Source organism: Medicago truncatula, chromosome 7, assembly GCF_003473485.1.
Source record: "Medicago truncatula cultivar Jemalong A17 chromosome 7, MtrunA17r5.0-ANR, whole genome shotgun sequence".
Classification (NCBI taxonomy): domain Eukaryota; kingdom Viridiplantae; phylum Streptophyta; class Magnoliopsida; order Fabales; family Fabaceae; genus Medicago; species Medicago truncatula.
In genome coordinates this window covers 35,710,632-35,722,767 of record NC_053048.1, presented here as the reverse complement: position 1 = coordinate 35,722,767, position 12,136 = coordinate 35,710,632, and the positions used below count along the sequence as shown (strand labels likewise).

The window sequence follows — 12,136 nt, the reverse complement described above, 5'->3', positions numbered from 1 at the left end:
TCTAATCCCAACACAACTTTCTCTAACTTGTCTTAACTTGCTTGCAATCCTGCTACCAAAACAATTTTACAAACCTTAATTTAGAATTTCAGTGAATTTAAGAATGATTGAAACTAAGCGTGGTCTATGTGGTTTGATACTTTTTTATTTGAAACCGGCATAATACTTATTGTTGTACGAGGATAGGTAAGTACGTCATAGTTTGATTTTCCTGTCTTTTTACAATATTTGTTCCATTCAGATTGTTAGACGGACTTCAACTCATTACACATTCAACTAATGTTGACTTGGGCATAACGGCTATAAATTCTAAGATATAAGTATTCCAATCACTTTATTTGTATCACTTTTGTAGATATTGTGTCGCTTTATGTTATTAACTTAACTGTTGTGAGTTTGTTTTCAACTACATCCTTTTTCTCGTTTAGCCTTGTATTGTTTTCGATGTAATATACATATTTGAATAAATGAATATCTTACTTTCAGCCAAAATAATTTTCTGCTCATTGTTTACAACAATGGCTACAATTAATATACCCTTTCATACCTTGTTTGTAATCATAAATAAGGAGAAAACATAGTACATGGAAGTGTATCACTTGGTGACTTAACCATGGACTCAACCATAAACTCCCTCCATATACCACCCATTGGACATGCCAAGTTTTCAGAACAAACCTCAACTGCTCCTGCAGGTATGGTTGCTTCAAATCTCATGAGCTTTGCATATTCAGTCAATAGATGTAACATATAATCATACACCAATTTCATATTTACGTTCTCTTCTATGAATCTTGTCCCTTCTCTGCCAATCTCTTCTGCCTGTTGAATTATGTATTAAAAAAATCTCAGCCACGATTAACAATAATTATGAAGCAAATTAACTGAATTTTGATTAACAGAATGACTAAATTGAAAACGTTTACAAACTTAAAGGACTTATGTGTGACCAAAATAACTTAAACGACAAATCTATTAGAAGTCTTAAAAGGACTTGTGTGCGACTAAAATACTAACTTAAAACCAATCTGTTACAAACCTCAAACTTAAATGACTCCTAATATAATTTAACCAAAAATATATTATATTGACATTTTTTTGTGTTAAAGATTCTAGCGGCAAAATTAACACAGATTAAATGCAAAGAAATAGAGAATTGCGAATTCGAACTTACGTCACAACATATCAAATGTCTCTCCAATCTTTTATCATTTGAACTTTACTTATAGACATGTATTGACATTTTATATGAGAAAATATTATAGTATTAGGGGAAGGAATATAGGGATTACCTTCCCTGGATGAGTATTGCCCCAATCAACAGCATACTTAATATCTTGACACATGTTTTGCTTGTTGATGGGCCAGTAGTGCTTATAAGGTACTAGGCTTCTTGTAAAGAAATCATAATATCTTGGCTTTATGAACAATGTCATTGAGTCACATGCTATTATATATTTTTCACTCACAGACCATGATCTCCCTTCCACGTAAATCTTGTACCTTCATAAAAAAAGCAACACAAGAAATGTAGCAATTTACTAAGTGACAAACCTAAAGGTATTGGATTTTGATTTGGTTTAGTAACTCCGTCGCCCTGATTTCAAATTAACAGTTGAGATTTTAACTTATTTTGTTAGCGGATATTATAAATCGTCTAATCTTTGATCTTAGATTAACAATTGAGTTAAAAAATTGTGTATAACTATGTCTTTTGTTTAGATCATGATTCGTAATACATAGCAATAAGTTATGAAAAACGCATTAAAAAGTTATTAGATACTTAATTACCTGTGTGTACATTGATCTTCTAGTTTTGTGCTATTGAACCCATGTTCAATTTCCTTATTCCAGTGCTAAAAACAAACAATATTCATTAAAATCAAGTTTTCATAAAACATTTGATAATATTATTCATTTGATAAATTATATATATTTACCACTGAATATATACGAGCATTCCAATCATGCTGGTCTGTGACATTACACTGCCTAAGCTTATACCTTTGTGAGGACACATGTGTGTTTCCTTTCCAAAAAGCATAGGGAATCCTATCCTTCCATGTGATCTTCTTGTTGCTTTCTTGTATATCCTTCAACACTTTCTCCCATGGTTTTATTCCAGTCTCAGCCCTTCAAATTTACGTTGAAATATTTCAAAGTTTAGAATCTGAATAAGATGCATGAGAATCTCATAAGGTGAAAAAAGTAAGGGTTAATGGTGTTTTACCCCCCTGTAATATAGGTTATTTTTTGTTTTCCCCCTGTAAAATTTTTTTTTAATTTACCCCTTGTAAAATTTTTTTTTTTTTGAATACCCCCTAATAGGTCATAAAAAAACGGCTTTTTTTTTTTGCCGAATTTTTTCGTTTTTTTATGACCTATTAGGGAGATATTCCAAAAAAAATAGATATTTTACAGGGGGAAAAATCAAAAATAATCTATATTACAGAGGGTAAAGCACCATTAACCCAAAAAGTAATGACCTAAATTGAATGGAGAAGACTTACCAACCCCAAAAGGACCAATCAGGAAAGACAATATCAAGAGCATCATTTTGTCCACAATAACTAAAAATAGGTGGTAGTGTCACAGATTGTGATCCTTGAAATCTTTTTTTATCCAATACAGTTCTATCACCAGTCTCAAACAATAGCTCCAAATCTGGTACTCTCCCAGGGTACAACCTTAAAAGTTGTACTATTCCCCATACAGTGAACAAATCCCTTGTTTGAAATGAATCTGCATATGTTTCTACATAAGCTTTTCCTTTTTTAATCACAATTCTAAGCTGTGAAATATTTTTTCCACTTTCCACCGTTTCCCTTGTGATTCCTGTACTCTTCCATGGTTCCAAATCTTCATGAATCCATCTAAAGTGCTCTGGACATGTTGATGTAGATGATGATGGATCTTGATCTTGATGAAATGCTTGAATTGGATGATGATCCTTTTGGCATGTTCTTGTCATGCTTCCATTAAAGCAGTTTAGTGTGAATTGTGTTTGTTGCCTTTTGATGATTGTAATTTTGGAAGGTGAAGTGCTTTTTGTTTTGAACTGATCAAAGAAAAGATGTAAAATGACTTTGCTATCTAATTAACGTTAGAGAAATGTTAAATAGTGTCCAAGGACATTAGTTAAAAAGACAAACTTAAAAATGATTATCGAAAACTAATAATTTTTGTTGTTTATTATGAAATTCTTACTCTTTTTCCTATAAATACTTAATTATTTATTATCTTATTTTAAATATTTTTTTCTCTACAATAAGCAATTAGATGCTTTTGACAAAATAATCATTAATACTAGTTAAAATTTTGAAAAACCAAATAAAGAAGAACAAAAGCTTTGGAAAAAAAATGAAGCGAGTAAAACGTTATCATTAAAATGATTTAGAATTTAGACAAAACACTTTATCAAGTGTGAAACCTCAAATGAACTTGACTAATCTAAATCAAATCAAACGCACTCGTTAAAAAAGATAAAACTCTCTTAACATTATTTTTTCTCGTATGTGTAGCTTAGATGATAAAATGTTATAGCGACATTCAATTTATTAAATCAACGATAGACTATTCAATACTAACAAAGAAACACTCTCAATATCTATATTTTTATTTGTTTATAAAGCTCAGAAAAAAGAAAGAAAGAAAAAACCTACCTCATTATCCCCTTAAACTTAGATTTTATTCAAAAAATAGTTTACTACCCTTTTGGTTGATTTTCATTTGTATGTGAGAAATTGGCTCCTCTATATGAACAGAAGGTTACAACCTTAATTTCATGTACCCACACAAAATCTCATTTGGTAGACAAATATGTACCCAAATCTTGTCATTTGTTTAGAAAAATAAAAATAGAGAATAGATGAAGAAATTGAAGATAAACTTACAGGATCAAACTGGCTGATGTAGGTGTTACGGTAACTTATAATAATCAAATTGATGAAGAAAAATGTGCTCACTAATACCCATCTAACCATGCTAACCTTATGCTTCATAAACATTCAAACCAAATGCAACAAGTGTAGAATGGAGTCAACCATAATATATCTACCAGAGATTCAGAATTATTATATTATCATTTTATTTAATAAGAGTTATTATATTATCATTGTTTTGACAAGAAATATGGGAATACACTTAAAAACAAAATATGAAAATATTTCCTGTTGGAAACAATGTAATATGTTGCCTAATTTGCTAAACAAATATTGGGTCAATACCTTCTTTTGAAAAAGATATAAATATAATAAATTGGATCGATACCCCGTACAGATATTATTAGAACATCCCTAAAAAAAATTATTAGAATGGCTATTTATGTATAAATATATTATTTTCCTGCGACCTTAACTTAATTGATAGAGACATAACATAAACAGCCCGTTCTTTGTCTTTCAAGTTGGATCGGAAGAAAAAACTCAGTTTTCTTTTCTTAAACCTCAAAGCATTGTTTGGATTATTAAAGAAAGTGAGAAGAAAGATTGTTAAAGGAAAGAAAGTAAGAAGAAAGTTAATAGAAAATGAGATGATTGTTTCAGCGTTTGATATGAGTGGAAAGTGAAAGGAAAGATAGAGTTGTGTTTGTTGAATGACATTATTGTCCTTATACAAATGCAAAAAAAAAAAAAAAAAGTGGCATTATCCGTTTATTTTGAAAAATGAAGATGATCATTACTCAACAATTTCATTAAAATAAACTAAAAATTTATAAAGCATTAAAAAAATAGAGTTCTCTCAAAAAAATAAAAAATAAAGAGAATAAAAAAACATAATTCATAATAATCAATTAAAAATATATTATTTTATTAATAAAAAATCAAACATAGAAATATTTTTATGCATATGCATATTGTGAGTCGGCATGGCAATAGAGCGGAGTGGGGACGTGTTTTGCCTCCCACATCCCCATCCTCTAATCCCATGTCGTTACCCTACCATATCCAACGGAGATGAGAAATTGAATCTCATCCCCGTCCCCAATGGGTTTAGGTATTCCCGCCTCATCCCCGTTCCCATAGTGAATCAATTTTTTTTAATTAAAAAAAAAAGTTTTTTTAAGCTTCAATGGTAATGTTGTAATGTATTATTCAACAATTTGCGCTCATTTTAACATTTTCTTACCGAATAATTCGATTGCTCCTTTAACTATCAATAAAAGTTTTTATATCATGACAATTATCAAACCAAATAACATGCCATATAATTATCAACCCCCTCAACAAAAACAAAAATATGACCTTTCTACAGTCGGGTAGGGTTTGAGTATGGGTTCGGGGTGGATATATATATATATATCCCCGCTATCCGTCCCGTACCCGTATTTTGAAATCGGGAAAAACTCAAACTCATACCTAAACCCAATCAAATCGGGATTGGTTTGGGCAGATATCCATTAACACGAGTTTTGTTGTCATGCCTAATTGTTAGTTATAAATTGTAAAATATAATAATATATAAAAATAAGATAAACAACAACAATAAAATATGCTCCTAAAAACAAAAGAAAAAAACATCAATAAAATATTATATAACCAGTTTTTTTTTTTTTACAAGGTATTATATAACTAGTTAATTGTTATACTTTTATTTTTGTCCATTTGATTATATACCATCTATTATTATTTTTTTTTAAGGAATATCATCTATTTCTTTGTTTCTTCTTAATTTAGGTGGATTAGTTTTTATTGTGGACCCCACACAATTTAATAATTTGACCATGAAAAAATGGAAAAAATGTGTAGAACCTACAATAAAAATAATCCTCCCATATTGAAAATAAAATAGATGAAAAACCTTGTTCAAAACAATAGATGAAAAATATTAATTATATAATATTTGAATGACATTTTTTAAACTTATTTCTATCAATTAACATTATTCTTTTATTATTGAAAAAAAATCATGATTCTTTTACAATTTATTTATTATTAATAATGAATAAAAAGTATCTCTAAATTTTATTTTTCTTTTTTATTAATAATGTAATATTTGTAATTTATAAAATTGAAAACATTTATTTGATTTTTACGAAACATTTTTCTTTTTTCTTATCTTGTTTTCTTTTTTACAACATTCCACCTCTTCCTTCAAAAACCAATACATATTCTGTTTAGACCATTTCAAAATTAAAATTTACTGATACTTAATTTAATTAGATAAATATAAATATTTAAAAAATGATTTAAGGATAAAATTATATTTTCACAGTAAAACTTCTCATTTGCTTTGTGTTCATTCCCATTCTTACAATCACATCAGGTTTGATTGCACGATATTCCCTCTCAAAAACAACAACGAGCTATTTCCTCTCTGTTCAGTAGAATCATCGTCCCTACCAAGTGTTTGTGAAAATGCCAAACAGAAACCCCACCGTCGTGTACCCACCTGGCGCCCCACGAAGATCACCGAGACTCGTCCTCCTCCATGAAAACAACAACCCCACAACCCCAAAACCCAATTCCACTAACAAATCTTCAACCCAGTCAAGATCCAAAACCGTTAGGGTAAGAAAATCACCCAATTTGAGCCATGAAGTTCCGTCACGTAGACGATCTCCTAGATTCTCCAACAAAAATGATGTTAAAGTGAGTGAATTTGGTTCCTGTGATGAGGGAGTTGTGGTTGAAGGTGGTAGAAAAAGGAGAAGAAAGCGTGGTGGCCATGGAATTGAGGAAGGGGGGAAGAAGGAAGAGATTGAAGGTGGAGAAGAAGAAGGGAAAAGGAAGCACGATGGTTGTGAAATAGTGGAAGACTTGAGGAAGGAAGAAGTTGAATGTGGTGTGAAAAGGAAGAGAAAGCGCGTTGGTGGTGAAGTTGCAGAAGGGTGGACTAAGGAACAAGAATTGGCTCTGCGAACGGCTTATTTTACTGCAAAGCCTAGTCCACATTTCTGGAAGAACGTTTCAAAACTGGTATGTTATCCCTCTGTATGTAAGATTGCAATTTTAGAACAAGAATTGATTTTAAGTGAAAGCAAATTTAATCATTCATGTATGAATATTTGATCGGAAATTGTTAAGTTATATGAGATACTATTAAGAAGATTAATGGGTTGGATAGAGATGTGATATGTGACATAATATTATGGCTTTATTTGATCCATGTAGTCGACCATATTTAGTGTGATAAGGTTTGGTTGTTGTTGTTGATGTGTTCAATGACTTCAGTAAGCTAAATTTGTTCGGTATACTATGAAATTCGTCAAGTATCAGCAAGCTTCAACACTATTAGTAAATAACTAGATAACGTGTCCTAGGTTTAAACTAGTTAGTAGTGTGTTTGTATAGAAAGGTCTTCTCAGGAGAGTCAAAACACAGGTGATGCCTTAATCTCAGAGCGGATTAGTCTGCAATTGTGAGATTTGAAATTTCTGGGTGATTAACCATTTGCTCAAAAATAATCGCTCAAAGATGACGATATTGGTTTGTCACGGACTTATCTTATGCCATTGTTTTGTAGTTTTTTTCAATGTTAGGGAACAAATACTTTTGTTTGAAATGTATGTGAAAGCAGTGCTGCCGCTGTGATGCTGCACACAATGATAAGCAAGGAATTACAGCAGGGCTTACAGCGGTAGAGTCGCACATAGTGTGGTGGTCGCTGTAGAACTATCAAATCTAATTATAGTGTTTAATCCAATGGTTTTATAGAAGGCATTGCATCAGGGTTTACAACGGTAGAGTTGCACACAGTGTAGTCGTTGTAGAACTGTTGAATCTATGAAAAATATCTGTAGTTGGAGAAGAATCTTAAGTAAAAACGAAGTTAATTATTCATGTATGACTATTTTATAGAATTATGTGTCCAAATGAGGAAGACCTCGAAATACTATATGAGAAATTATTAAGAAAAACCTAGTGATTAGTGAGTTTGATAGAGATTTAATATATAACATATTGTTTATGGCTTTGTTTAATTCACGTAGTTGACCCTACTTAGTGGGATAAGACTTGGTTGTTGTTGTTGATGTGTCTAAATGGCTTCAGTAAGCTAAACTTTTTTTGGCATACTATGGAACCCGTCAAGGATCAACAAAGTTCAACACAGTTGGTAAATAGTTGGATCATGTGTCCTAGGTTCAAACTAGTTGGTGTTTATAGAAAGGCCGTGTCCGAAGAGTCAGAGCGGATTAGTCTCCAATTGTGAGATTTGAAACTTCTGAGTGATTCACCATTTGCCCTCAAAGACGATGACTTTGGTTTATCACTACCTTATCTTATGCCTTTGTTTTGTTGTTCTTTTAATACATTGCTTGAAATATCACTTGAAAACAGTCCAGCCGCTGCGATGTGGCACACAATGATAAAGATGGCATTGCAGCAGGGCTTACAGTGGTAGAGCTGCACAGAGTGCGGTTGGATCTAATTATAGTGTTTGATCCAATGATTTTATGGAGGCTGCACAATATCCAGTATGATAACTGTTGGATCTCGATGTTTGGGATGTAAACCGTTTCTAATATGCTGTTGTTATAGAAAAGCTTTCTTTGTGTTTATTTCCTAAAGGTAACTGTTAAATATAAAATATGAAACCTTAAAAAATTAAAAAAAAATAATATGAAATCTTTCATGTCTATCGAATATCGTTTTTGGAATAGTTTATTTATGATATGATATTAGAGTTTCCATGACCAAGTGATCTATCTAGGCGAGCATTTGCATTATTCAGAGGTTAAGCTTTCAATTGCATGGGGGGATATGTTAGATATAAAACCATTCATACATCTTTATGAAATGACAGAATCACTTTAACTTTTCGGATTACTGGTTAATGATTGTTATTTGTAACCATCACAAAGAAAATTGTAATAAAATTCTAATTTGTTGATGGTTAATTGATTGCCAGATAAGTGCATATGTGCTAATTTGCTCTGGTCATTGAAATTGCTGTACAAAATCTGTTGCAGGTACCTGGGAAGTCTAAACAAGATTGCTTCGATAGAGTTCACCACGACTTCCACACACCACCTCAATGTCAGCCTCGATCAAGGGCAAAGGCAATTGACTCATCACCCCTTCATCGATTCTCAATATCTGCAAGTAAACTGCTCATACCTACTGGAAAGAAGGCCGGCAAATCAAATATTCTCAAACCAAAGAGCATCGTAGCTCAGAAGTCTATTGAGAATCTGCTACAGCGCCATCTTAAAGTTGATCAAAATCATAAAGGGGACATATTTTCTGTTCTTGAACCCAACATTGATTTTTCTACTAATGCTATTCTGCCTAGTGAAGAACTTTGTACTCCCAAGCAACAAAAGGAAAATCAAGGGTTCCTACAAATTTGCAATGAGAGATCGTCATCATCTTCAATTCATAAGAAGTCTCTTTCTAGATTTAGTGGCTCATCAGGTGTTAAAGATCTTGCTAGTCCACCTGTGCTAAAGCAAGTAAAGAACAAGGTGCAACATGAAAAATATGTCAATCAATTAAGATTTAGGGACCTTAGGAGAAGAGCAGCATCTACATGGACAAACAAATCTGTAGCTGGAGAAGGAAAAGGCATTCGGAAAACTGATGTTGTTAAAGCTGCAAAAGTTGCATTGGTTTCTGAAGCTAGAGATGCTATCAATAAATTTCAGCAATCCCAAATCAATTTCATGGGCGACACTTGTAGTTCTGACGACGACAATGACGATGACATTGGAGTTGAAGGTGAAAGCCCATAGGCTCTTCTCGAGCTAATTGACTGAAACTTGTTGAAGAATTGCATGTACAGTTTCTTTTGAAGTTTTAGGCATTGTAGCTAGTCAAAATCTAGTTTTTGGAAATCCCAAGTTTTGTAGATGTAGCATTACTTGTAGTAGTTAATAAAAAGAAGCAATCCGCTTTTTTGTTGTTCCAAACTTCCATTGTAATACGGCAATGAGAATTTTTTAGATGTAATGCATTTAGATTAGGCTATAGAGCAATGATTACTGTCTTGTATCAGTCTAGGTACTTTGCTTGAAAGTTAATAAAAAACTTTTCATAATCAATAACCCTTTGGAATTAATTTTACCGCAGTGAAATCAACCATATACTTAAAGCTCAATAGCATAGTTTTTAGTAAAATGACAGTGACACAGTGTAATTCTGCCAAATTCGATATCCATCCGAACATGCAGTAATACAATTACTAACCTCTGAGCAAGATGCTTGCAATGAAAAATCATTGAAACTGCTTATAACACACTGGTGAATCTCAAGGCCTAATGCTTCTAATGTGTTCACTGTTGACAGTAACAATCCTGGCTTTGTGGCACAGCAGATACTGATTCTTGTGTCCTGCTCTCTCTCAACATCAAACTAAAAGAAAAAGAAAAGAACATTACATTGATTACATTTATTCATGAACTTGGTCTATGATTATGCATTAGTTGTTCAAGGATAGGGGAAATTTCTTACCATTACTTCATTTGGCTTTAACTCCTTAGAAATTCCTAAAATGTTTATCTGATTTGTTCCTTATTCCTCCATTTCTTCTTGTAACTTACTAATCCTTTCTAGAAGCTCTTTCATGTAATCAATTGTATCTCCAAGAATTGATGTCACATTTTCTTGTTAGCTCAAATACATTTATATCAAAATCAAACACCAAATACCTGTTGAGAAGCTTAATTGACTTCTATTCAATGAGATATAACATCATAAGAATAAGGTAAAAAAACACTAACATTTGTACCAAAAATAAAACACACATGCATATACATACTATGAGCATTTACATTAACACCAAACACAACACTAATGCTTGACACCGATAATAATTTGACAAAAAAGAATAACTGAACATAATTATATATATCGGTGTCGTGTCAAACACCAGACATATCTTCAATCTGAAGTGTCGGAGCCAGACAACATAAAACATAGACATTATATATATTGAATCACCTTGCTGATCTTAGGTACAATTGACCTAAGCATGGAAAGCCTGTCATTCAAACGCTTTCTTCTTCTCCTTTCAACCCTTTTGGATTTGGCTTTTTTCTCATCACACAAACCCATGTTAAAAACTGGAGTCTCACTAACTTGTTCCTCAACTTTGCAGCTGATTTTACTTTGTTCCAAACTCTTGTTCTCACTTCCAACAAATCCAAACTCTTCAATACTTTCTTGTTGTGGTAAAAGTGGTGCTGAATCATCAAACTCAGGAACTGAGAATCAATCAAGATAGATAAGGATATGATGATGCATCAGTTCCATAAGGACATTCAAATCTATGGTCTAATGGTGTTGAGAATGAAGCAAATGAAGGGTTTAAAGATGGATTGATGAGAAGATTTTCATCAAATGAGTCAAAGGTCCAACCATTAGGGAGTAGTAACTCATTCAAACCATTGGATAAAGTATTCCATGTGTCTTTTCTTGGAGCTAGTAGCTCCTCAAGAAAACCAAGTTCCATTTTTCTCTCTCTTTTCCCACTTTTGTGAACTATGAATAAACTAAGACTCCGTTTGGTTCAATGGAGGGGAGGGGAGGAGTTTTAATGGAACGGATGGAAAGGGAAGGAATGGAAGGGGAGATATATCAATTAAATATATGTTTGATTCAAATGATGGGAGGGAAGGGGAGTGAAGAGATTTTAATTAAATATGTGTTTGGTTCGTACGGGGAGGGGAGGGATTTTAAAACCAAATTACTTTTTTATCCCTCTAACCTTAAAACAATATTATGATTTTTATATTATTCACTTCATAAAAATTTAAACATAAAAACTCGTAACCAAAAACTCCATAAATAATCAAACACAAAAGTTTTAACAAAATATTAGGTATTCATAAATATTAGAGCACTTCTAAAATAATCTAGTACAATATAAAAATATTTATAAAAAATTTATTGTTAGAAATTATTTTTAAAATATATTTATAAAAAATCTTCTACAAATTTTATTAATTATGTTTTAATATATAATACAATTAAAAACTATAAAATAAATATATCAAAATAAAAAAAATAAAAGCAACGTTAGTCAAAAAAGTGAATTCACGTAAAAAAAAAAATTAGAAGACAAGAATATGCAGTTCTCGGTATAAAAAAAAAATTGACATTGGCATGTTACAAAAAAGATGGTAATAAGTAATATGTTGAAAACACTTAAATTTTTAATAAGGACGGATTTATCATTTAAAAATAAACATGAGGAT

At 31.8% G+C, this 12,136-nt stretch overlaps 3 protein-coding genes across 4 annotated transcripts; 1 reads left to right on the top strand and 2 right to left on the bottom strand.

Annotated features, from left to right (window-relative positions):
- Positions 1–385: 385 nt before the first annotated feature.
- LOC11435890 (O-glucosyltransferase rumi) lies at positions 386–11,013 on the bottom strand. Of its 2 annotated transcripts, none has more exons than XM_039827641.1 (8): positions 10,881–11,013; positions 10,392–10,611; positions 10,128–10,292; positions 2,511–3,058; positions 1,941–2,133; positions 1,792–1,856; positions 1,293–1,503; positions 386–822 (listed from the first exon to the last, which is right to left on the bottom strand). In XM_039827641.1, exons 2-8 carry the CDS (start codon positions 10,392–10,394, stop codon positions 559–561), a joined length of 1,449 nt encoding a protein of 482 aa, XP_039683575.1. In that variant the 5' UTR covers positions 10,395–10,611; positions 10,881–11,013; the 3' UTR covers positions 386–558. The 2 variants fall into 2 exon arrangements, with proteins under 2 accessions (XP_039683575.1, XP_003623906.3); XM_003623858.4 differs by having other exon boundaries at positions 10,392–10,588.
- On the top strand, positions 6,222–9,883 carry LOC11435889 (uncharacterized). The gene is made up of 2 exons (XM_003623857.4): positions 6,222–6,917; positions 8,912–9,883. Exons 1-2 carry the CDS (start codon positions 6,357–6,359, stop codon positions 9,671–9,673), a joined length of 1,323 nt encoding a protein of 440 aa, XP_003623905.2. The 5' UTR covers positions 6,222–6,356; the 3' UTR covers positions 9,674–9,883.
- LOC112416762 (transcription factor bHLH93-like) lies at positions 10,713–11,422 on the bottom strand. The gene is given in 2 exon segments (XM_024771246.2): positions 10,713–11,156; positions 11,158–11,422. Coding segments are annotated over 2 exon segments (528 nt in total). The 5' UTR covers positions 11,392–11,422; the 3' UTR covers positions 10,713–10,862.
- Between the last annotated feature and the right edge of the window lie 714 nt (positions 11,423–12,136).